At 35.1% G+C, this 19,843-nt stretch overlaps 8 protein-coding genes across 8 annotated transcripts; 3 read left to right on the top strand and 5 right to left on the bottom strand.

The window, feature by feature from the left end:
• Positions 1-7: 7 nt before the first annotated feature.
• PHYBLDRAFT_178975 (hypothetical protein) lies at positions 8-1,461 on the bottom strand. The gene is made up of 3 exons (XM_018438070.1): positions 1,333-1,461; positions 979-1,243; positions 8-914 (listed from the first exon to the last, which is right to left on the bottom strand). The coding sequence occupies exons 2-3, from the start codon at positions 1,091-1,093 to the stop codon at positions 871-873; spliced, it is 159 nt and encodes a 52-aa protein (XP_018297155.1). The 5' UTR covers positions 1,094-1,243; positions 1,333-1,461; the 3' UTR covers positions 8-870.
• Positions 1,462-2,408: 947 nt separating this feature from the next.
• PHYBLDRAFT_178974 (hypothetical protein) lies at positions 2,409-4,528 on the top strand. The gene is made up of 10 exons (XM_018438069.1): positions 2,409-2,535; positions 2,608-2,685; positions 2,740-2,875; positions 2,962-3,061; positions 3,184-3,421; positions 3,514-3,812; positions 3,888-3,923; positions 3,984-4,063; positions 4,169-4,394; positions 4,465-4,528. The coding sequence occupies exons 1-10, from the start codon at positions 2,427-2,429 to the stop codon at positions 4,489-4,491; spliced, it is 1,329 nt and encodes a 442-aa protein (XP_018297154.1). The 5' UTR covers positions 2,409-2,426; the 3' UTR covers positions 4,492-4,528.
• A 376-nt stretch (positions 4,529-4,904) lies between these two features.
• PHYBLDRAFT_184653 (hypothetical protein) lies at positions 4,905-5,580 on the bottom strand. The gene is made up of 3 exons (XM_018438966.1): positions 5,349-5,580; positions 5,217-5,293; positions 4,905-5,143 (listed from the first exon to the last, which is right to left on the bottom strand). Exons 1-3 carry the CDS (start codon positions 5,531-5,533, stop codon positions 4,932-4,934), a joined length of 474 nt encoding a protein of 157 aa, XP_018297153.1. The 5' UTR covers positions 5,534-5,580; the 3' UTR covers positions 4,905-4,931.
• A 1,154-nt stretch (positions 5,581-6,734) lies between these two features.
• On the bottom strand, positions 6,735-7,844 carry PHYBLDRAFT_162193 (hypothetical protein; the record flags this gene model as incomplete). Its single annotated transcript, XM_018434582.1, has 3 exons — positions 6,735-6,904; positions 6,976-7,639; positions 7,701-7,844. 3 exons carry the CDS (start codon positions 7,842-7,844, stop codon positions 6,735-6,737), a joined length of 978 nt encoding a protein of 325 aa, XP_018297152.1.
• A 2,289-nt stretch (positions 7,845-10,133) lies between these two features.
• Positions 10,134-10,793, top strand: PHYBLDRAFT_75402 (hypothetical protein). Its single transcript, XM_018443055.1, has one exon. The coding sequence runs from the start codon at positions 10,193-10,195 to the stop codon at positions 10,550-10,552; it is 360 nt and encodes a 119-aa protein (XP_018297151.1). The 5' UTR covers positions 10,134-10,192; the 3' UTR covers positions 10,553-10,793.
• Positions 10,794-12,558: 1,765 nt separating this feature from the next.
• On the bottom strand, positions 12,559-14,689 carry PHYBLDRAFT_184651 (hypothetical protein; the record flags this gene model as incomplete). Its single annotated transcript, XM_018438965.1, has 4 exons — positions 14,271-14,689; positions 13,092-13,232; positions 12,632-12,644; positions 12,559-12,588 (listed from the first exon to the last, which is right to left on the bottom strand). Exons 1-4 carry the CDS (start codon positions 14,393-14,395, stop codon positions 12,559-12,561), a joined length of 309 nt encoding a protein of 102 aa, XP_018297150.1. The 5' UTR covers positions 14,396-14,689.
• A 1,089-nt stretch (positions 14,690-15,778) lies between these two features.
• Positions 15,779-16,660, top strand: PHYBLDRAFT_162190 (hypothetical protein; the record flags this gene model as incomplete). The annotated part of the gene is made up of 3 exons (XM_018434581.1): positions 15,779-15,867; positions 16,165-16,235; positions 16,299-16,660. The coding sequence occupies 3 exons, from the start codon at positions 15,779-15,781 to the stop codon at positions 16,658-16,660; spliced, it is 522 nt and encodes a 173-aa protein (XP_018297149.1).
• A 500-nt stretch (positions 16,661-17,160) lies between these two features.
• Positions 17,161-18,434, bottom strand: PHYBLDRAFT_14560 (glycoside hydrolase family 28 protein; the record flags this gene model as incomplete). Its single annotated transcript, XM_018431486.1, has 3 exons — positions 17,161-17,329; positions 17,401-17,589; positions 17,650-18,434. The coding sequence occupies 3 exons, from the start codon at positions 18,432-18,434 to the stop codon at positions 17,161-17,163; spliced, it is 1,143 nt and encodes a 380-aa protein (XP_018297148.1).
• Positions 18,435-19,843: the final 1,409 nt, after the last annotated feature.

The raw sequence follows: 19,843 nt of genomic DNA, 5'->3' as shown, positions 1-19,843 counted from the left end.
GGTTTTTGAGCTTGAGAAAGATGCTTTTTATTGATAGAAGAAACAACGAGTATTTATACTCTTTGGCTAAGATAGAGAGAACACATTCAAACACGTATCGTCAACAGAAACGTAATGGAAACAAGGGGAAAGGGTTGAAACGAGGATTCAGATGCAAGCAATAGGGTAGATACAAACAATAACATTGTTAGAGATTTTGTGATTATACAAGTCTAGGCGCCGCTTTACCCTTGGCCACAACAATATATTTGACCTTATATGGTTTTATAATATTTAAACCATCATTCAGGCAGTCAATAGCACGCTTTTTCAAGTTGTTGTTTGGTAAATCTTCAAGCATTTCTTTGCCTTTTTGGAATTTCGATTGAGTATTATCACACAATCCCAAAAGATCATCAACTGTCGTTTCTTCACGGGTAGCCACATGTTCAAAAACGTGTTTGGATATGCCATACAACTGCTGGATAATTGGATCGTCTCTTTGTTCGTGATCAAGAATGGATACTTTTTGAGCAGTTAAAAGTGCACCTAGAGCAACCAGTGGATGTAAGGGTTTGGTATTCAAATGATTGTGAGTGAAATGATCATTGAGGAATAAACATTTTTTAGCTCATGGATAACTTGGCAGTTTGAGTAAGAATTTTTGTTTGCGGTCCTTTGTGGTTTTACTCATTACGCTATCCCTAATTTTGTTGATTACAAAAACAAGGACCACTGGTTCGGTAGAATATTGTTTGTTCACTTCCTCACAATATTGCACAAGCCGATGCAAAAAATTATCATTCGCGTTGTACTGTACTTCAATCAAATGGGTGGAAAGGAGTTCGTATTATCTGAAGCGTATAAAACATCTGATTTTGTTGCATTTGCTCATTCAGTTGGCTGAGGAAAGTATTCGTCTACTGCATTTAGTCCTAAACCAAAAGAAAGAATCAGAAATCGTTATATGTCATAATGAAGTTTAGGTATAAAACTTACCAATTATTCCTTTGACAATAAAGTTCATGACATCAGTGTTTAGTAAAATATGCTTGCTCATCAGATCAGTCCCTGGCCGATTGACGCGGGGCAAGTAAAAAGAATTAACCGTCATTTGTTGCCATTGTCCAGTGTTGCGATATTGGTTGTAGTGTAGTGAGCCAGATTACTAGTTGAATAAAGGTAGCTTCCTCCAGTTCTCAAAGAATCTGACAATCTTTAGAAATGAGGCAAGGGTAAAGTTTAAACAAGAGTAAAAGGATGTCTTTATTGGAACTGTGTTAGACTTCTTTCAAATACTAAAGTTGGAAGTTGTGTTAATAATTTAAATGAAAACTAGCATTTAGCACCTACGCTACGCTTCGGTTAAATCCGTCGCCCTGACATCTCTGACCCTACCCTATCCTCTTGGAGGTTGGGCTCTCACCGCTGCTTCGCTTTGGTGAGAACCCAACAGCCAAGAGGTCCCTGATGTTACCTATGTAATTTGTAAAAGGTTATAAAGTAAATAAAGTAATATATATTTGATGTGTTATAGCATTGGGCAGTTTTGATCACATGACTTACGGTCGGAGAGTGTTTATTGATACATTTTAATACTACACTTTTTCCGGAAAATATTGGTGCAAAATAAAAAATAATTTGGTGCAAAAATGGAATGCACCAAATGCACCAAATGCACCAAAAAAGATGAATTAAGCCGAGAAATGGTAGAGAATTGCACCAAATTTTATCTTTATTTTTGCACCAATAATTTCCGGAAAGAGTATAGATGTGAATGTAAAGAAAAAGAAAAGGTTTTGGCCGACGGCCGACCAAATCTATCACACACGTGACACCATCACTGTGAAATATATATAACCGTTGTCACCAACAAGAAAAAAAAAAAAGTTATCTACAACAAACCCGATCTTTTTTATTTTCTAGCCAATGAGATAGCGGTATAGCGACAACAATCACCACCTTAATTTTCATTTTATTACGATATCAAAAAATAGTAATAATTAGCAGGGAACGGTCAAAAATTCTCAAAGAAATATTACTAAATCGAGTTTTAACTGTAGCTAAATCTTGATGTAGGACTTGTATGACAAAACCCTTTATATGCATTTATCTATTTTTTCTTTATTATACACAATAATGTTACCAATCCCACCTACCCATTAGTTCACTCTCACTATCTAAACACACAAGTTCTTCTTATATTATGCTATTTTTTTTATGCTTATATCTTGATTTACTAGTATCCTTAGTTGTAGCTCTTTGTATACAAAAGCAACCCCTTTTATATTATTTTTTTGCTTTAAAATTCATAAAAGCAAAGTAGAATTTCCCAAAGAAATGTGACGGATATAAACGTCACGCGCTAAATTCATAATTGTCAAACAGTCTTCCTTGTTTCTTTTTTTCTTTTCTTTCTTGTTTGACCTCATTATTAAATCCTTGCCATGGCCAAGAACAGCACCATGGAAGCAGCTACTGTTGACGCATTAAAGAATGTTACTTTGCAGGATGCTGCACCTGCCCAGGATAAGAAGACCGAAAAGACTGAATCAGGTAGATCAAGGCATCCCTACTCAATCAATCTTGTACTCCCCAGATTCTTTTACTCATCCATACTTTCATTAGAAGACCAGGCTAACGGTACCGAGGAAGCCCAGGAAGATGCAGAAGAATGTGAAGCCGGAGAGCCTGGAACTGAAGGAGGTAAGTCGATATTCTATTATGTGGATCGATATGTATGCTTATATCCAAGAACAGCCAAAAAGAAGAAGAAGAAGAACAAGAAGAAGAAGAAGTCTGGACCAAAGGCACAAACTGAGCCACCTACTGTTCCTGTATCTAAGCTTTTCCGTGAAAAGTACCCTGTAGGTGAATGCCATGATTACAGAGATGAGTAAGTTTAAGGCCATCCGGATGCGAAACAAAAGAAAATGAATGGATCGATTGAATTATATATCTGTCTGTCTTGATATTTTACAGCAATCTCTGGAGAACAACAAGTGAAGAGATGCGTGCGGCAGAAAGAATCAAGGAGGATGAATACGATCAATTGAGAAGAGCTGCCGAGGTTCATCGCCAGGTAAGAGAATATATGAGTAGTAAAAGGGAAAATGGGTATTTTTCCCAAGCACAGATATTTTTACTTTATTTTATTTATGCTACTACTATGTATATTCACATTTACACCCCACACACATATAGGTCCGTGCATATGCCCAAAAGGCCATTAAGCCTGGAATGACTATGATTGAGATTTGTGAATTGATCGAGAATGGTACTCGTGCATTGGTAGAGGAAGATGGATTGGAATCCGGTATTGGTTTCCCTACCGGATGTTCCTTGAATCACTGTGCTGCCCATTACACACCTAATGCAGGCGATAAAACTGTTTTGTCTTATGATGATGTTATGAAGATCGATTTCGGTGTCCATGTAAAGGGTGAGAAACTTTAAATACTGTTGGATACCTTATGTAGATGTGAAAGCTTACTCAAGCCAAAAAAAACTCCCAATTACGTTATGCGCTGATAGGACGTATTATTGATTCGGCTTTCACAATGGCTTTCAACCCCAAGTTTGATCCTCTTATTGAAGCTGCCAGGGAAGCTACTTATGCCGGTATTGCTGCAGCTGGTATTGATGTACGCCTTTGCGATATTGGTGCCGCTGTACATGAAGTCTATGACTCATACGAAATTGAGTTGGATGGCAAGAACTATGACATCAAGCCAATCCGTAATCTCAATGGCCACACAATTGAGCCCTATCGTATTCACGCAGGAAAATCTGTGCCTATTGTCAGAGGCTCATCTGACGAGACAAAGTTGGAGGTAAAAAAAGAAAAGAAGATGAATAAAAAAGAGTATTCTCTGTATTAATATTCAAATTTCTATTTAAAATAATAGGAAGGTGAACAATTGGCTATTGAGACTTTCTGCTCAGTAAGTATATATTGGTATATTTGTTCACAATACACCGAATTAATATAATATCTATGATAGACTGGTCGTGGATACGTTGTTGAAGATGGAGAATGTTCTCATTACGCTCGCTCTACCGAGTCACCTTTTGTCCCTCTGAGGTATGTTATCCTGGCACAATAAGCAATTTTCTCATTGTGGATCTTTTAATTGATGCTTTTGTTTTTGTTCTGTAAAAAATAATAATACACGTACACACATAAAAGACTTCCCAAGGCAAAGTCATTGCTGGCAAACATCAACAAGCATTTTGGTACATTACCATTCTGCAGACGTTACTTGGATCGCACTGGTGAAGAGAAGTATTTAATGGGATTGAGACATCTGGTTGACGCCGGTGTCGTCACGGCTTATCCTCCCCTTTGTGATACCAAGGGAAGTTACACAGCTCAGCTAGAACACACCATCCTTCTTAGACCAACCTGTAAAGAGGTAGGTTTTGTTTTTTCTAAAAGCTGCATCAAAATAGTGTGCAAAGTCTGATTAACTGTCATTGATTTAGATTCTGTCCAAGGGTGATGACTATTAACGAAAAGAATTTCTCATTTTATATTAAAACATATATCAAACAATCTGGCAGTCTTTTACCTTTTTGTTTGTTTGAAGAAGTTTTTTTGAAAAATGTCTCTATCAATCCATATAGAATAGGGTGTGTGCTTGTAGCTTATAATATATTTAGGTATTTAGGAAGCATTTTGACAAAAGAAACTATAGCTTCGAACTGGATCTTGGAAGTTCTAGGCCAAAGATACATGTCTTTTTTTTGGTATTAATGTAAAATTATTCGAAAAATTCGAGTTATTTATAATTATATTCTAGTAACATGATCTGGATATGGAATTGATATGCTTATATGACATACTACATACAGAATATTGATGGAACAAATATGAATTTTGCTTTTGTAACCAGGGGGTGTTTCTTTTTCGTTGTAGACAATGTATGATGTGTAGCGATTGTTTATGTGGTCTAAAGTCGAGAATCTACATTAAATTTGGTGTGAAGGGCACTGTAGCACATTTTTTGTTGATCGTCATAAACCCGAACTACAACACTGCCTAACTTATTCCCTAAGCGTAAGAGATCGCATTCAACTCGAGCCGTTATACCCTTGGGGATACTAGAGAGGTAAGAGACGGAGAGGTCGGTTGATACACCAATGCTACGCCATTGCAATTCGCCTAAATATAATGTATTTTAATATCGAACAAAATCAAAAGTCAGAGAAACACAAAACCAAAATAAGGAAAATACCTTCATGAACAAGGACAGCAAAGCTGCTCGCTATATCAATCACAGTCGCAGCACATCCACCATGAACTCTATCGAATCTACAGAAATAAAGATGAATTTATTATTCCTTTCATATACGTCTGGATAGTTTACATGTGGCAATGGCGCTGCTCTACATAGAACTCCCAGATAAGCTGGTTGGGTTTTGCGTCAACGATCGTCATGTTCGAGACTACTGAATTTTCCCAGTAGTGTGTTTTCTCCACTCGGTCATTGTAAAGATCAACACATTGTTTGAGGGAGGGATATTTTTCTGCAATAACGGGATTAATCTTCATTTATTCAAAATTCTAGTAATAAGTAGTAGAATAGTATAAGTATGTAGTAAAGCTGAAAAAAGTGGAGTTGAAGAAAGGGATTGGGGTAATTAAAGGAGGACACGGACATTAAGAATAAATATTTTTGGTCCTACACTCCACAAACCAACTTGTCAGCTTAATTCACCCTCTTTCTCCGCGAACAGAACACAAACTCGAATGCAAGTATTCAGCATAGCCTATCCCTGCGATGTCCATTCATTATGTCGCTTTGTAAAAATAAATAAATTAATACACGGTTATCCCTATAGTGTGTTGCATACGATATCTGCTGAAAGAAGTATATATTTTTTAACCGGGAGATCCAATATTGTCTTTTTAAGTACATTCAAACTAATCCTTTATTCAGAGTGCGCCTCTTGTTTTTCCTTTTTGCTTTTATTTTCAGACACTCAAAACTCTCATTTTCGATTTCCAAGATATGTTGGTAGCACACACACAGTATTCTTTCACCCAATTTTTCTATAAAATAATCATAAGCTGAATCTCTTTTTCAATGATCAAATCATACAAGTTTAAATGAATATTTAGCGCTTGGCATACAATATAGCCCTTTAAACCTCATGTAACAGCCAGTGCCTATTTATTTTATAATAGTAATAAAATATAGAATATACTTTGTGTTTAAAATACTTTAGGTACAACTTTTTTGAAACAAGTTACTTTATGAACAGCGATTATTTGAACATAGCGCTTCCTTTGTCGGGAAAGCTTTTTCTCTAGAACACTGCGTTGTTTTAACATTCTCTTTTATATTTTACCGTATTCGTGTAAAGTGGGGTTTGTCCTGGATCACACCAGCAACATTGAGTACCTTAAGAAAATAAGTCAATTCTCATGAGTGTAGTATATGTCAAGAATCAGTTGTTAAACATAAAAGCAGTGTTCCAGTGAAACATCATGTCTGAAAGACAGCGACATGTTCGAGCCATGGGCGAAATTGACGAGCAATTTTTAATATTACAAGCTGTTAGAAAATGTTTTAATTCTTTCTTATTTAGTAGAAACAAATTGTTACAGCATGTTCCACTACGATTAAGCACGACAACGTCATCTGTCTTCTAATGATCTTCTACTGTGGAAGGTTTATTCTGATAAAGAGACTTTATTGTTATATAATAAACTCTTAAAGAATATGTAAATATATATTTATTATTTTGTTCTATTTAATACACAATGCGTTTGGTGGTGTAGCGACACCGCCAAACTTATTAAGAGGAGCACTAGTGAAGAAATACTCATATACACCATCTTTTGCCGAGTCTTCTGCCAAAGCTTCTAAAAAGAAAAGCTCTCCAATTGGCATACCCCATCCACCTAAAAACATTGAATCTAGAAAACAATAGAAGATTAATGAGTTATAACTTTAATATCTTGTTGGCTTTAGATATTTTTATGCTTACGGCAAGAGTTCGGTGGATCAAATGGCATAGCCTCCAAGGCAACATTATCAGATGCCAATGCAGCAAAGTGGTTGTTCCACACCCAGCTAAATGTTTCTTCGCAAGCCTTAATACCAGCACACTGTGGAAGTTCTTCAGAACTGGTAGCATTTAAAGAAATATCGACCTTAGCTTCCACCATGTTCTCGTAAGCTTTGGTCCATCCTGTACGGATCAGTACGATATCTCCGTGCTCAAGCTTTACATTTTGAGATTTTGCAACAGCTTCTAGCTGTTGAACAGTAATTTCATATCGTTTAAATGGGTCAAACTCGGGAGCATTTTTGACAGCCCAACGGCCAAAATCCAACAAGACGGCGCGGCCAGCAATACCGCGGCGAGCCATATGATGGATACCTAGCCGACCTTCTGTGGATTTTGTTATATCTGATGGAGAAGTATTATTGTAAAAGGTTTTGCTGGATACATGGCAAACGTGACGAAGACCATCCCACTGAGACGAAGCCTGGGTATTAAAGTTATCATAGACATCATCGAATGCGAGGTTTTCAAAAATTGGTTTGACATTATGCTTAGGGGCGAATCGATCAATCATGCCAGAGTTAGGACATTCAAGCTTCCAATTGAGGGGGAAAACTTCTCCCCGTCGAACTAACCTTGCTGCCTACACAATAAGTATATGTGAATTTAAATGGCTTACAGCAAAAATGTTTGGTATTGCATACCTTTTCAACTTTGTCTTTTGTCAGCAAGTTCAATGTTCCCAGATTGTCTTCTTTCCCCCAAACACCCCACGCAGAATGTTCGGGTGCACTGGGGTCAACAGGTAACTGGTCATATGATGGGAGGGAGCCTTTACAGCAAGACATGGAATTTGGAAAAGTTTAAAATATAAGAAACTTGAACAAATTAAAAGGCGTATTTATACTAATTAATCGGCTTTTAGATGAAGAATATAAGGTTAGTATATTAAAGAGTACGCAGTATTAGCATTAACGGAATATCTCTCATCTTTCGGGCTAATATAAGATATATATTAGTCTGAGTTTTCTTACAAGATGTTCCTGTACATCATTGTATTTCTGATATAAATAATAAGTTGGTGCGGAGAGGTTTTAGTTGAGTTTGTGCTGTCTAGTAGAAATACATTGGCTCCTGCACTTGTCGGAAGACCATTAAAGACGTATTAAAGTTTAAATTATATAAACGTTTTTCTCATTAATTATTCAGATATTCTTGGAATACTTTTATATCAAATATACATATCTGTGCTACGTTAGTGTTTAAAGGACTTGTGAATATGTAGATGAAGTCGGAAAAGGCGACAATTTATCTCAACAATCCAAAGCAAAAAAAAAAGTTGGTACTTCCGTCTATGGCCTTGTTCGAGGAAGTAAATATGTCAGCTATTATTCGGGCCCGACGCTTTTTCTCTCGGGCCCGACATTTCTTACACAACCACGTTTGGGACACGACGTTATGCCTCTCGGGCACGACGTTTACAAATTGTATATTTTGTATATACTGCATATAAAAAAAAACTTTTGACAGTTGCTACTTAAGTATGGCTAGAAACTCCAGTATATTAAATAAAGAACTATTCTGTTCATAAATTAAACTATTTATTTTAATAAATTAATTTTACTCATACAAACTACTTTGGATGGTTAAGGATATTGCGGATGATATCAAATTTTATTACAAAAACAATAAAACCACCTAAAATGGTGTGAGCCGAAGTTCAATAAAAAGCTGGCAAAGCTTACCAAAGACTTAATTGGTGGTTTGAAAATAAAATAAAACAGAAAGTAGAGAAATCAACAAAGAAGATAAGAGTGCTGGTTGTGCGAATTTATAGAAACCGAGCAAAGTAAAAGTGAGGTTCATTTTCCCAAAGCACGTGATATGAGAAAAGTGAAAAAAAGATGAAATTGGAACAGGGACCAGATAAAATTGCTGGATCCCGGACAACAAATCACTTTTTATGACAGTAAATGGTAAAGGTCGGAGATTCGATAAACGTAGTGCTCCAGAGAAACGTCGTGACCAAGAGGAAAAGTGTCTGGCCCGAATAATTAGTAAAGAAAAACTGCTTTTGACTTATGAGAATATATGCTGATGCTTGCAACCTAAAGTTAATCTTTGCCATAATGGGGTATAAAAATGATTTCATAAAACTAAGACAATCTTATATAAACGAACGAATGGAAAGGACCATATTTTGTTTTAGTTTGTTTATTTCTAGAAGCACTTATTCCTGGGTAATGTTTGACTGTCGAGTGAAAAGATATATCATTGGCATAGATTTTGATTATATAATTGTAAGGCTTGTCAATATAAAGCAGATTACTAATAATATGAGGAAGGCCGAATGATATATTACTGTATCATTAGTAATATTATTTGAGAGGGTTTAGGAATATTACTTTTTATTAGATGATAGTCTAAAGCATTTGCAGTACAAGTGGTATTGGTATACTGTCTCGAGTGAGACTATTTATACTTATATTATTCTGCTTGTGATTTGGTCCTCAATTACATGCAATACAAAAATGGCTATATCTTATTTTGCTTCTTTTATATAATGTGCGCTATTGAATATGCCCAAATAGACAGAAAAAAAAGCTTACAATTAAACAAAGAACTCTTTTCATGTAATCGTAACAGCTTTGATACGATAAGTCAAAGTCAGAGAGAGAAAATGGTTATATTGTACATTTCGGCCTAGTAATAGATATTTTAATATCAATAGTTAATTTACATATAAAGTAGTAAGATTGGCAGATACCAATAACTCGGAACCCAATAAATCAAAATCTCCACAGAGAATAATTAAGGTGACGTGAATCAATTGATACAGGAGACAGGTTTGCCTTTGATTTTCGATTCTCGATAAGGGGGAATCATGGATTATGGATCATGGATCATTGATTACTATCTTTGGCTGTGGTTTTGTGGATCAGGATTTCTGGCTGTGTTTTCCGATAGATGACAAACATCAGATACGATGGCCCCTTGTCTTTGTTCTAAAAATGGCAATAAAGTGAAGAAGAAGCATGTAAATCTCCACTGATACCTAGAGAGCACGGGCCTTTTGAAATAGTATATAAAGGTTTGACATTTTTGCACTTCTTTCCTTTTTATTACATATTCTCTCAACCACATCTTACCTACCAAGTCTTTCTTTACCTTTACACCTCACAACCCGCACTCTACAATGCAGATCCTCTCTATCCAAAAGCGTATCATCTCAAAGTGCCAGCGCCGCCAATCCTCAACTACCAACACAGCTAGCCGTGTCTCCACATTCACATCATCAATGGGACAATGTATCAAAGGCCTCGCTTCAGTCAAGAAAGCTTTTAGCTGTAACAAAGTCCAAAACACAGTCGCACCTTCTTTGATCTCATCTTCATCGACGATCTCTAATGACTCCTATCTTTCTGACCTTTCTGATGACGAGCACTTTTCAAAATATTGCCCAGTATCCGAAAAATCTATGGCCCTGGATTCACTTATCTTTGATCATCCTTCAGTCACAGTCCGCATTAGTCCAGCTGCCTATCGCTCATCTTAAATCGATTTTGATTTCAACACCCTGTATATACACACTGTAAAACACAAAAAAAAGTGTATAATAGTCAAGTTCATCAAACAAAAACATTTCATTTTCCTTGTACATAAATCCTTATAGAAAAAGACTATCACAAAATATCAAACTCTCTAGAGAAAAACTCTTAAAATAAAATATAATAAAAAGAGAGCCACAAACAATTTTGCAGTGGTTCTTTTTGTTTCAAATACCAATAAATACATTTATCTTATTGAATACCTTTTAAAACATGTATATTTTTCTCAATTGTTTGCATCAGTCTGTATAGCTGACCATTGAATTTATGTAAGCTTTACAAATCTAAAGCTATTTTATATAAATTACCCTTATTTTTTATAATATGAAATGTATGTGTATGTCCATTTAACTCCCTCTCCTTTGACTCCTTGGTTCTGGTAATAATTCTGTAAAAATAAGTCGAGAGTATGATTTGAATATATATATAATACAAATTTATAAAAAGCTTGTAGACACTCTCTTCATTAGTAGTCTCTTTCTCTATCAATACAAAGATCAACCTTTGCTTGTAAATTTGAATAAAATAATGCCTTTTCTTTAAAAGGAAAAGAACAGAAATAACAGAAAGCACAAGATACCAAGCCATACTCAAGCTCATAGTTTTATGTTCTCGTATATCATTAATTGAATCAATATAAGCATATATATGCTTCTCTCTTTTTAATAGTTTTGTGCCCTTTACTGACTTATTTATTTAATTATTTTATATAAAGTCATATAAGGCCACTCAATAATGGTCAACATTTTATTGGTGTTTGACAAAAAAAATTATGTGAAAAACATTTAATTTCTACTTCTAAACTCAAATCAAATTAAAAAAATTAAAAGAACCCTAGATTTATGTTGACCTCTTGACGCAATTACTTATACTGAAATGTCCATTTGTTCTACCAAATTAATTAAACACTTTTGACCACCAAAATTGCTTCCGGGATTTGTGAGCTGTCCTTACTATCAGGAATTTAATAAACATCGTATCATGGTGTAAATATCGAAATTGATATTTTTTCATCTCTCGATATCTCCACGAATATTGGTCTGTTTCTAGTCAAATAAGCACTGAGCATTAGCAATTACTTTGTTTACCAACTTTACTTAATAAATAAAAAGCATATTTTTGATTTGTTTTCGATGTATGTCTTGGGTAACTTTTGGAGCGAACATGCTTACATGGTGTAAATATCGAAATTGTCATTTTTTATCTATTGATATCTCCACGAATATTGATCTGTTTTTGGTCAGATAAGCATTGGATAACATGGATTAATTTGATCAACAACTTTGCTTAGTAGCACAAAGCATAAATGCTCGATTTTTTTTTCAAGTGCATACCCTGAGGGAACTTTTGGATCAAACAAGCTTACATGGTGTAAATATCCAAAATCTTATTAGTAAAATGGCTTTTAGATAGAGAAAATGGAATATTTTGCTCCATATTTAAGCAATCAATGTCAAACAACATCTAAATGATGGATCCTAATGTACTCCACCAGGTTGCTTATATGTATAAATTAGCTTGACTTAACCAATATAGATTTATAGCTAAATTTCAAGATTTGATTTGCCACTTTGATCAAAATGGCCTTTTTTATATTACACTTTTTCATTTCACCGGTAAATTCAATAGTATTCAATATACATTTATATCATATAAGCCAACATAACCAACCTTTGAACAATCCGGACACTATTATAACCTTCAATTGACACACAAAATACGATCTCGAAGCTCATAAAAAACAGATCCGTTTATTCTGACCATCGCATACACAAACTCTTTTTGTACTTAAAATGTTTTTAAATAATTATACTTTGAGGATCTGTGAATGCTATTACTACAATATCTGATCTATTCAGTGTGTATATGTGCTCTCTTGTATCTTTGTGCGTTGAAGGTCTACAAGCTATATATATACGGTAATACAGTGAGGGGCAAAAAGAATCGCCTTTTTTTAAGATCCCGATTGTTCTCCAAAATATATCTATTTTTCATGCTTAAAGAAAAGAAGCAAATACAGCACTTACAGCTCCCAAACTACTTCAGATTAAAGTTGAAAGCACTTGTTCTTATTATTTTATAGAAGAATCTTTATTTTAGTACTTGGTATTATGACCATTTGCATCTATTACAGCTTGACATCTTCTGTTCATGCTCCGGACCAAACTCTGCAAATACTTCTGGGGGATTAACTTCCATTCCCTTATTACGGCATGTCTCAAATGGTAAATGCTATACAGGTTGTATCTGTTCATACGCACTCTACGCCTGAGATATGCCCAGAGATGCTCGATTGGATTCAAGTCTGGACTTTGAGGTGGCCAGCTGCCCAAAAGTTTCACCTTGTTTTTTTTCTTCCATTCTTTTGTCAGCGCACTCACATGGCAGCTAGCGTTATCCTCTTGCAGTCGAAATCTTCTCCAGCTATCTTTCTCTTTGAATGCCTTTAAAGAAGGGAGGTAGGCTCTTTCCAAGGTTGCAACATACTTCTTGGAATCGATATTTCCAGGCACAACGTCTAAAACTCCGACAGCCTTTCCATAGAAGCACCCCCAGACCATAATGGAGCCACCTCCAAACTTCACAGTTGGCGAGACAAAGTTGGGCTTAAAGCCCTTGCCGTTTGGCCTGAGAACGCACCGGCGCCCATCACTTCCGTGGAGCTGGATCTTTGACTCATCAGACTAGATGACGGAATTCCAATCTGTCGTTTTCCAGTGCAGATGTTCCTTAGCCCATTGCAATCGCTTTTTACGATTGATTTCCGAAATCTTTGGTTTCGGAATCATCTTTCGAGAGTATATTCCAGTCTTGCGAAGAAACTTTCTCAAAGTCTTTACAGAAACTGGTGTGGGCAAGGTTCTAGCAATGGTACTCATTGGCTGTGTTGGATCACGGCTAATCTGAAGCATAATTCCTCTTTTGTCTCTCTCATTTAACTTTAAAGGTCTACCAGATCGTGGTGCAGCCATATGCGAGCCAGTTTTTTTGTAGCTCTGAAGAACACGCTTCACCACGTCTTTGCTTACGCCTACTTTTTTGGCAATGTCAACCTGACTAGTGCCATTCTTAACATTCTCATGGACAATGATTGCACGAGTTGTATTATCCGTGTTTTTATGTCCATTGGTGGAAATCTTAGTAATCTTTTTTGTGCATTCGGTTTGATTGTTCATTTCATAAAATGTTAATTTGAGAAAAAGAGAAAGACTATTACGTTTGCTGATTTCGGCATTTTAAAAAAAAGGCGATTCTTTTTGCCCCTCACTGTATAAACCAAAGTACCTTCCTGCAAAATATAACAAGCCCCGACTTGAAAATAGCTTGGAGAGATCGAGGCTCGAAAAAAGAAAATAACTATCAAGCGTGTAAAGCAGGTATCTTGACACAGTAACTTCCTTCTAAAAGTCTTTACTAAATCCTATAAAATAAAGTCACTCTTCTTTAAAAACATTTGCTCTTGTGTTTTAATGTGTCTTGTATTGTTCATTATTAAAAAGTATACACGCTTTTTGGTATCATATAAAGTTTTAGATATTACTCTTGTAACAGTCAAAACTCTATTATCTTTCTAAGAAAATCAACCAGACATCGACTGTAAGTATATTTAACAAGTACTTTCAAGAGTCTAACAGTTTTTAAACGCGTGTGCCTTCTGTTTTTTACCCTAAAAACTCTTGCTTTCTATCATGAGTGGCTGTTAAAAGGATGCGCGAATCAACATCGGGCGTCAAGTTGAATGAGAAAAATAGAAAATTGATCTTTAATGCGCAATGTTCTGACAAACTCATTTCTGCAAGAACATGATGAGAGTTATATATAAGCTAATGAGCTATTCGCATGAGCAGAATTGTAGGTTCTGATGGTAAATAAGGTTTCGCATCGTTGTCGCTCGTCTTTTTCTGTTTTTTGCGTCCTTTTTTGTTTACTTTTTGCCTTTTTTTTTCATGGTCTTTAGCTCTAGTAGTCACATGCATATGAAAATAGTCACGAATTTTTTCCTTTAGTTTTTTTTAAAGGGGTACACGTCAGCGATGAAAGGATTCAAGAGATGTGTAAAATAGATGGAAGACTCCATTTACTTTGGTCCTCTTCACTGAAAAGGAACTCATGAAACTCAACTCCGTTAAAGTAGTTGAATTGACGATTGACGTTCTTTCAAAAAAAAAAAAAGAGTTGTGTGGGTTAGGTATCACCACACTCGTCTGTAATATTATTATTTTTTGGAATGGGCTTGAGTCTGACCAAAAAGTACAATATGACTGTACTGAGGTTCTAACAGTATTTTATAAAGTTAGAAAGCTCAAGAAAAAAAAGAGAGGTTTGTAACGATTCTTGAAAGAAAGAAATAAAGGTGTAGCGGCTTCTATTAGAGAAAAAGAATCTAACAATTTTAAACAGAGCAAAAAAACAGCAGGCCTTTCAAAATATAAGTTGTACGAGCTTTGTTTGCTCAACAAGAGTTTTCTGTTCAGATGAATAATCAATGGGTTTAGGTTTGTGTTTATCTTTTAAATCAGATGAAGTCTATGTAATAAGCTCATATAAGTACATTTTATATTCTGTTAGCATCAGTGATTTAAAATGTCAACTCTTTGCTAATAGAATGGCTGACTTAAATGTATTGTTATATAAGAAATATAGATATTGAAATAAAAAGGTTTAAAAGATAAGATTTGCTCAATATAGCTGCGAGTAATATATGGTGCAGATTTGTATAAGCTTTAAAAGATATTTTCTTTATGTTGTCTATTATTTTTGTACTGTTACATGCGCATTTAATACATTTGTAGCTTTTGACAATGTAACGTATTTATCTAATAAAGAAAACCTTAGCTGTTTACATAAATATTTGGTTCCCTAATTTAACTTCTCCATTTGCTAATGATCGGTTGTCATTGAAGAATTGTTAAGGGCACGAGTACCTGATGTACATGTTACATTACTGAGATATGACCCTGGCAGGTTTATTAGCAACTATATGATCTGTTCTGGACCATTATCTCTAGATTTTACTCGATTATGGCATGTAAAACACAGAGATTAGTCAAATCAATGCACTTAAAATTTCCCTGTTGCGTATAGTTGATGTTGGCAATAATAAAATAACTTCACTTTTCTGCCAATATCTGAACGATACATTCTGGGAAGAGTTAGACAGTCTCAATATTATCATGTTCACAGGAATGCTACTTACTTCAAAAAATCTATACAAAGAAATGCTTGTCAAAGGCACTAACAACGGAAAGCTCGACAAAAACAGGTACGAGCTTCTGCTGTCAAAGAAAAAGCTATAATTGCGGGGATCAAATCATACGGACTCTTTGCAAATATCGGGTATTATTGATATGCTGGCTAAACACTGTTTGTCTGACCCATCCATTTGCCCTAATAATATAGAGGGTGGGCTGACAATTTATTGGAATTTTTTTAAGATACTCGATGAAATTCTGGACGATACTATACTGGACATGTTAGGTTGAGAAATCACTTGCAAAGCATCCAAGTCTATTGCAAAAATCCAGGAGAAAATATATAGCTCTACTATTCCTCTCAATAGTGGATTTGGTCAACGTATTGATTTAATATTTACAACAAAGAATATAAAGCTGTCTACTAGCGAATGGAAGCGTAACAAAACTCCTTTAATCAAGTGCTTGCAATAGCAGGCCAAAAATATTAGAATAAATAAAGCTATTTTGACCTACCTATTGGACCTTCCTTTCAATGAAGCTTGCGGTGATTGTGTATTTACGGCTGGGATAGACTTGACAGGACCTATGAGGTATATTCTTGCCATAAAACAACTAAAAGATATATATGTAGCCAAGCCAGTTTCTACTTTATTTATATCCACCTATCTTGATAAGCTGGAGCTTTTTGAAAAAACAGTGGATTGTCTGTATGCGTGGCAAAACCATTGTTTGAGAATGAAGAAGTTTATATTACCAGCACTTCGTAAATGCAGAAAAGAAGTGCACTTTTCTTCATTTTTTGGGACATATGCACCTGAAGATTCCAACAGCTCGCCAAATACATGTTGGACACCATCTTAACGTCGCCGCAGTCAGGTCCCTATAACAACTGATTTTGATTTTGAAGATTCCGATAATGATGATCAATAAACAAAAATTGCATTCGTCTCAATGAAATATACGACACCGCTTTATCTATTGATCTTTTAAACAAAAAAACTGCTACTTCTCACTGCTTTTTTAAAGAGTAACATTTTAATCTTTTTCCTTGCGACACCGTTTTGAAAAAAAAAAGATGCATATAGAGAAGCTTCCACAAGCGTAGAGTCAAATTGTTTCATAGTAGTGCCACATTTTTTTTTGAAATAAAGTATAGAAATATTTGTCATGTTCATTAACAAGTTCCGTTTCCCCAGATAAATAGCTGATATATACTATAACGCCTAATAAATTGTGTATAAAAAAACGATGCAAATACAAAAGGAAACAATAGTTCTTGTTTATTTTCAAAATACATGTGATAGATCCTTTAAAATAAATGCAAAAGAATGGTTTTCTTATGACCTTGGAAGGGGTATTTTCTACTGCTTGCATTGAGGGACAAGGCCAGAATTGACAAAGTTAATACAAATGTTCTTCTTAGTCTTGGAGTTCTTGGTGATGTTGATGTTGTCTACTGTAACATTCTTGCAAGGAGTCTTTGTGGAGCAATTAATTTCAAGGATAGGATGCTCCTTGGCAGAGACAGTACTACAGATGGTAACAGAAAAGTAAGATATCTATACCGTTAAAGGTACTTGTTCAATCTATAAAAAACTTACCCATAAATGTTATTGATCTTGACACCATCAATACTCAAGGAAGAAGAATCATCTTTGTTACAGCTAGAGATCTTGTTATTGTCACAGTAGTGGGTGGTAATAAGGATAGGGTGTTCAACATTCTGGAGGTTGATGTTGTCAAAGGTAATATCCTTTACGTTTCCCTTTCCTCCGGGCCAGGTCTTAATTCTAATAGAAGTTCTTTATTAGCCTTATTCCATTGTATCTTGAACACTCAAAGACAATTACCTGACACCATTTGAGCAGTTAGTGCATCTGTTGTTGGTAAACTTCAATCCAGTCACCGACTCGGTCTTTCCATCTTTTCCAAGAGAACCGACGCTGAAGCCATGACTACCAGTGCACGAAAGTCCGGTAACCAGTAGGTTTGTGACTCCACCGTTTACAGCAACGCAGTCATCACCATTAACAATGTTGGAGTTGCGGATGATTATATCACTTGCACCCGAAACATCAAATGCATCGGTATTTTTTGCGGGTTTATTGGAGTTCTTCGACACAGTGTTGAGAGTCAAGTTCTCAATGGTCAGATTCTTGCTACCATTGACGCTGAAATGAGCACGAGGAGCCTGCTTGACGTGGAAGCCACCAAAGTAAGAGTTGGTAGCCTTAATCTTGAACAAAGTAGGGGCATTATTGTTGGCAGCATCATACCAGCCTTGACCATTACCGTTGATAGTACCGCTTCCGGAAAAGTTAATGCTGTCACCGGCAATGTACAAGAATGCCTTTTCGTTGACGAGGGAGGTCTTGAATACTGGCATATTAATAATACTATCAAATTTAACGGTAACCTGCTTGAGGTTCTCAATAGAAATGACTCCCTTCAAGTTGTATGTCTGACCAGCAGGGAATACAACAGTTCCACCATTGTTACAGTCCTTGAAAGCTTGTTGGATAGGAGCAACCTCGTTATTCTTGCCAGAATGTTCAACAACACACGTACGACCGGCTTCAACAGCAGTAGATAAGAGGAACAAAGAAACAACTGCGCCGATTCCAAAGATTTGCATAATAAAGAGTCGAAGTTTAAAGGAAAGGGAGGGGAATGAATATGCTATAAGAGTAAAAGTTATCTTTCGTACTGTCTTATATATATATCTTAGTTCTCCCCCAAAAGCATGATTTCTGCGTTTATTAATATTAGATTATAAAATACATTGTTTATTAAGCTGTGTATTGAAAATTACTCTTACTCTTGAAGGTTTCTTCTGTGTATTTAGAATATTCTGAAAGAATTATTATTAATATTATTGGTATTGGTAAAAAAAAAAGATACACAAATAAAATATAGATTATTGCATTATATTGTATTATATTACATTACATTACATTACATTATGTGTCTATTTAATAACATAAAAGGAAATTAGAACGTCAAACCTGACAACGTTTCTTAACAAGCACATCAATTTTACTTGGAAGAGCACTTCGAATTATACTGTAGCACATGCAATGTGTTTCTTATATATCCGAATGAAGGTTTACATTTAAGGAGATTTTTTTTAAGAAAATTTCCGAGAGGAGCCCATTTTTCCACTTCGCAATTTACAGGTCTATTTCTAATTCATTTTAAGATATTGATTAAATACAAGTGAGAATAAGTACATCATGCGAAATAATGTCTATAGAAAAGTGACTGTACACACTATCTCTATAGTTTAATAAATAAGATTTGATAAGTAATTTTCAAAGGAATGAGGAAATCATGTATATCGATTGATATACAGTCTTATAATGTACTTAAGCAACACTAATAGTGCGTACAGCTTAAAAATAAACGAATATACTTCTACATAGCTGTAATGCTAAAGCCATGCTGGCAAATGGTAACTGTAAGAAACAATTGTATGTGAAATAACCATTTATAATAAGCACTCCCGGTATTCGGATATAAATTGCAATACGGGTATTGTCTTCCTCGGATGTAAAGGCAAATGAATATTTAATGAGTATATATTTATCTTTTAGTCTTGAAACAAAGATTCATGTATTACTCCTCTTCGTTTCCTAGTAATTGATGAGTGTAACGAAAGATGATATTAAATAAATGTATTTTGAATATAATAAATTAATCACTACATATACACACAGAACATTTTTATTATCTTTCAAAAAAAACGTGCCTAAAGCAGAGCCTCTACAACAGACAGTATAAGTATCGATATTAATTTATTGTATTTGGTCAATGAGTGACAAAAACTTGTATTCCAAAATAATCTTATTATATTTTACCAAAAATGGCGTTAGAAAGTCGAATGATATAACATTTCCTGAATCTCCCATAGACATAACATATACACCCCTACACTATGATAAAAAAACAGCAATTTTAATAAGAGATTTGACCAAAGTCTTTTCTGGGGGTTTAAGAGTGGGCTTAGAGTATTTTTTTAGCAACAGTGCCTTTTATCATTTTGTT

Source organism: Phycomyces blakesleeanus (assembly GCF_001638985.1).
Source record: "Phycomyces blakesleeanus NRRL 1555(-) unplaced genomic scaffold PHYBLscaffold_2, whole genome shotgun sequence".
In the NCBI taxonomy this organism is placed as follows: Eukaryota; Fungi; Mucoromycota; class Mucoromycetes; order Mucorales; family Phycomycetaceae; genus Phycomyces; species Phycomyces blakesleeanus.
The sequence above is the reverse complement of the archived record's forward strand: the minus strand, read 5'-3'. Positions and strand labels throughout refer to the sequence as shown.

Bases quoted from the DNA above. Each gene is read 5' to 3' on its own strand.
- PHYBLDRAFT_178975 (XM_018438070.1), bottom strand. From the start codon at position 1,093: ATGACGGTTAATTCTTTTTACTTGCCCCGCGTCAATCGGCCAGGGACT. The intron at 915-978 runs GTAAGTTTTATA...CTTTTGGTTTAG, and splicing joins TATTGTCAAAGGAATAATTG to GACTAAATGCAGTAGACGAA.
- PHYBLDRAFT_178974 (XM_018438069.1), top strand. From the start codon at position 2,427: ATGGCCAAGAACAGCACCATGGAAGCAGCTACTGTTGACGCATTAAAG. The intron at 3,422-3,513 runs GTGAGAAACTTT...ATGCGCTGATAG, and splicing joins TTTCGGTGTCCATGTAAAGG to GACGTATTATTGATTCGGCT. The intron at 3,924-3,983 runs GTAAGTATATAT...TATCTATGATAG, and splicing joins CTATTGAGACTTTCTGCTCA to ACTGGTCGTGGATACGTTGT.
- PHYBLDRAFT_184653 (XM_018438966.1), bottom strand. From the start codon at position 5,533: ATGAAGATTAATCCCGTTATTGCAGAAAAATATCCCTCCCTCAAACAA. The intron at 5,294-5,348 runs GTAAACTATCCA...TTATTTCTGTAG, and splicing joins GAGCAGCGCCATTGCCACAT to ATTCGATAGAGTTCATGGTG. The intron at 5,144-5,216 runs GTATTTTCCTTA...CATTATATTTAG, and splicing joins TGCTGTCCTTGTTCATGAAG to GCGAATTGCAATGGCGTAGC.
- PHYBLDRAFT_75402 (XM_018443055.1), top strand. From the start codon at position 10,193: ATGCAGATCCTCTCTATCCAAAAGCGTATCATCTCAAAGTGCCAGCGC.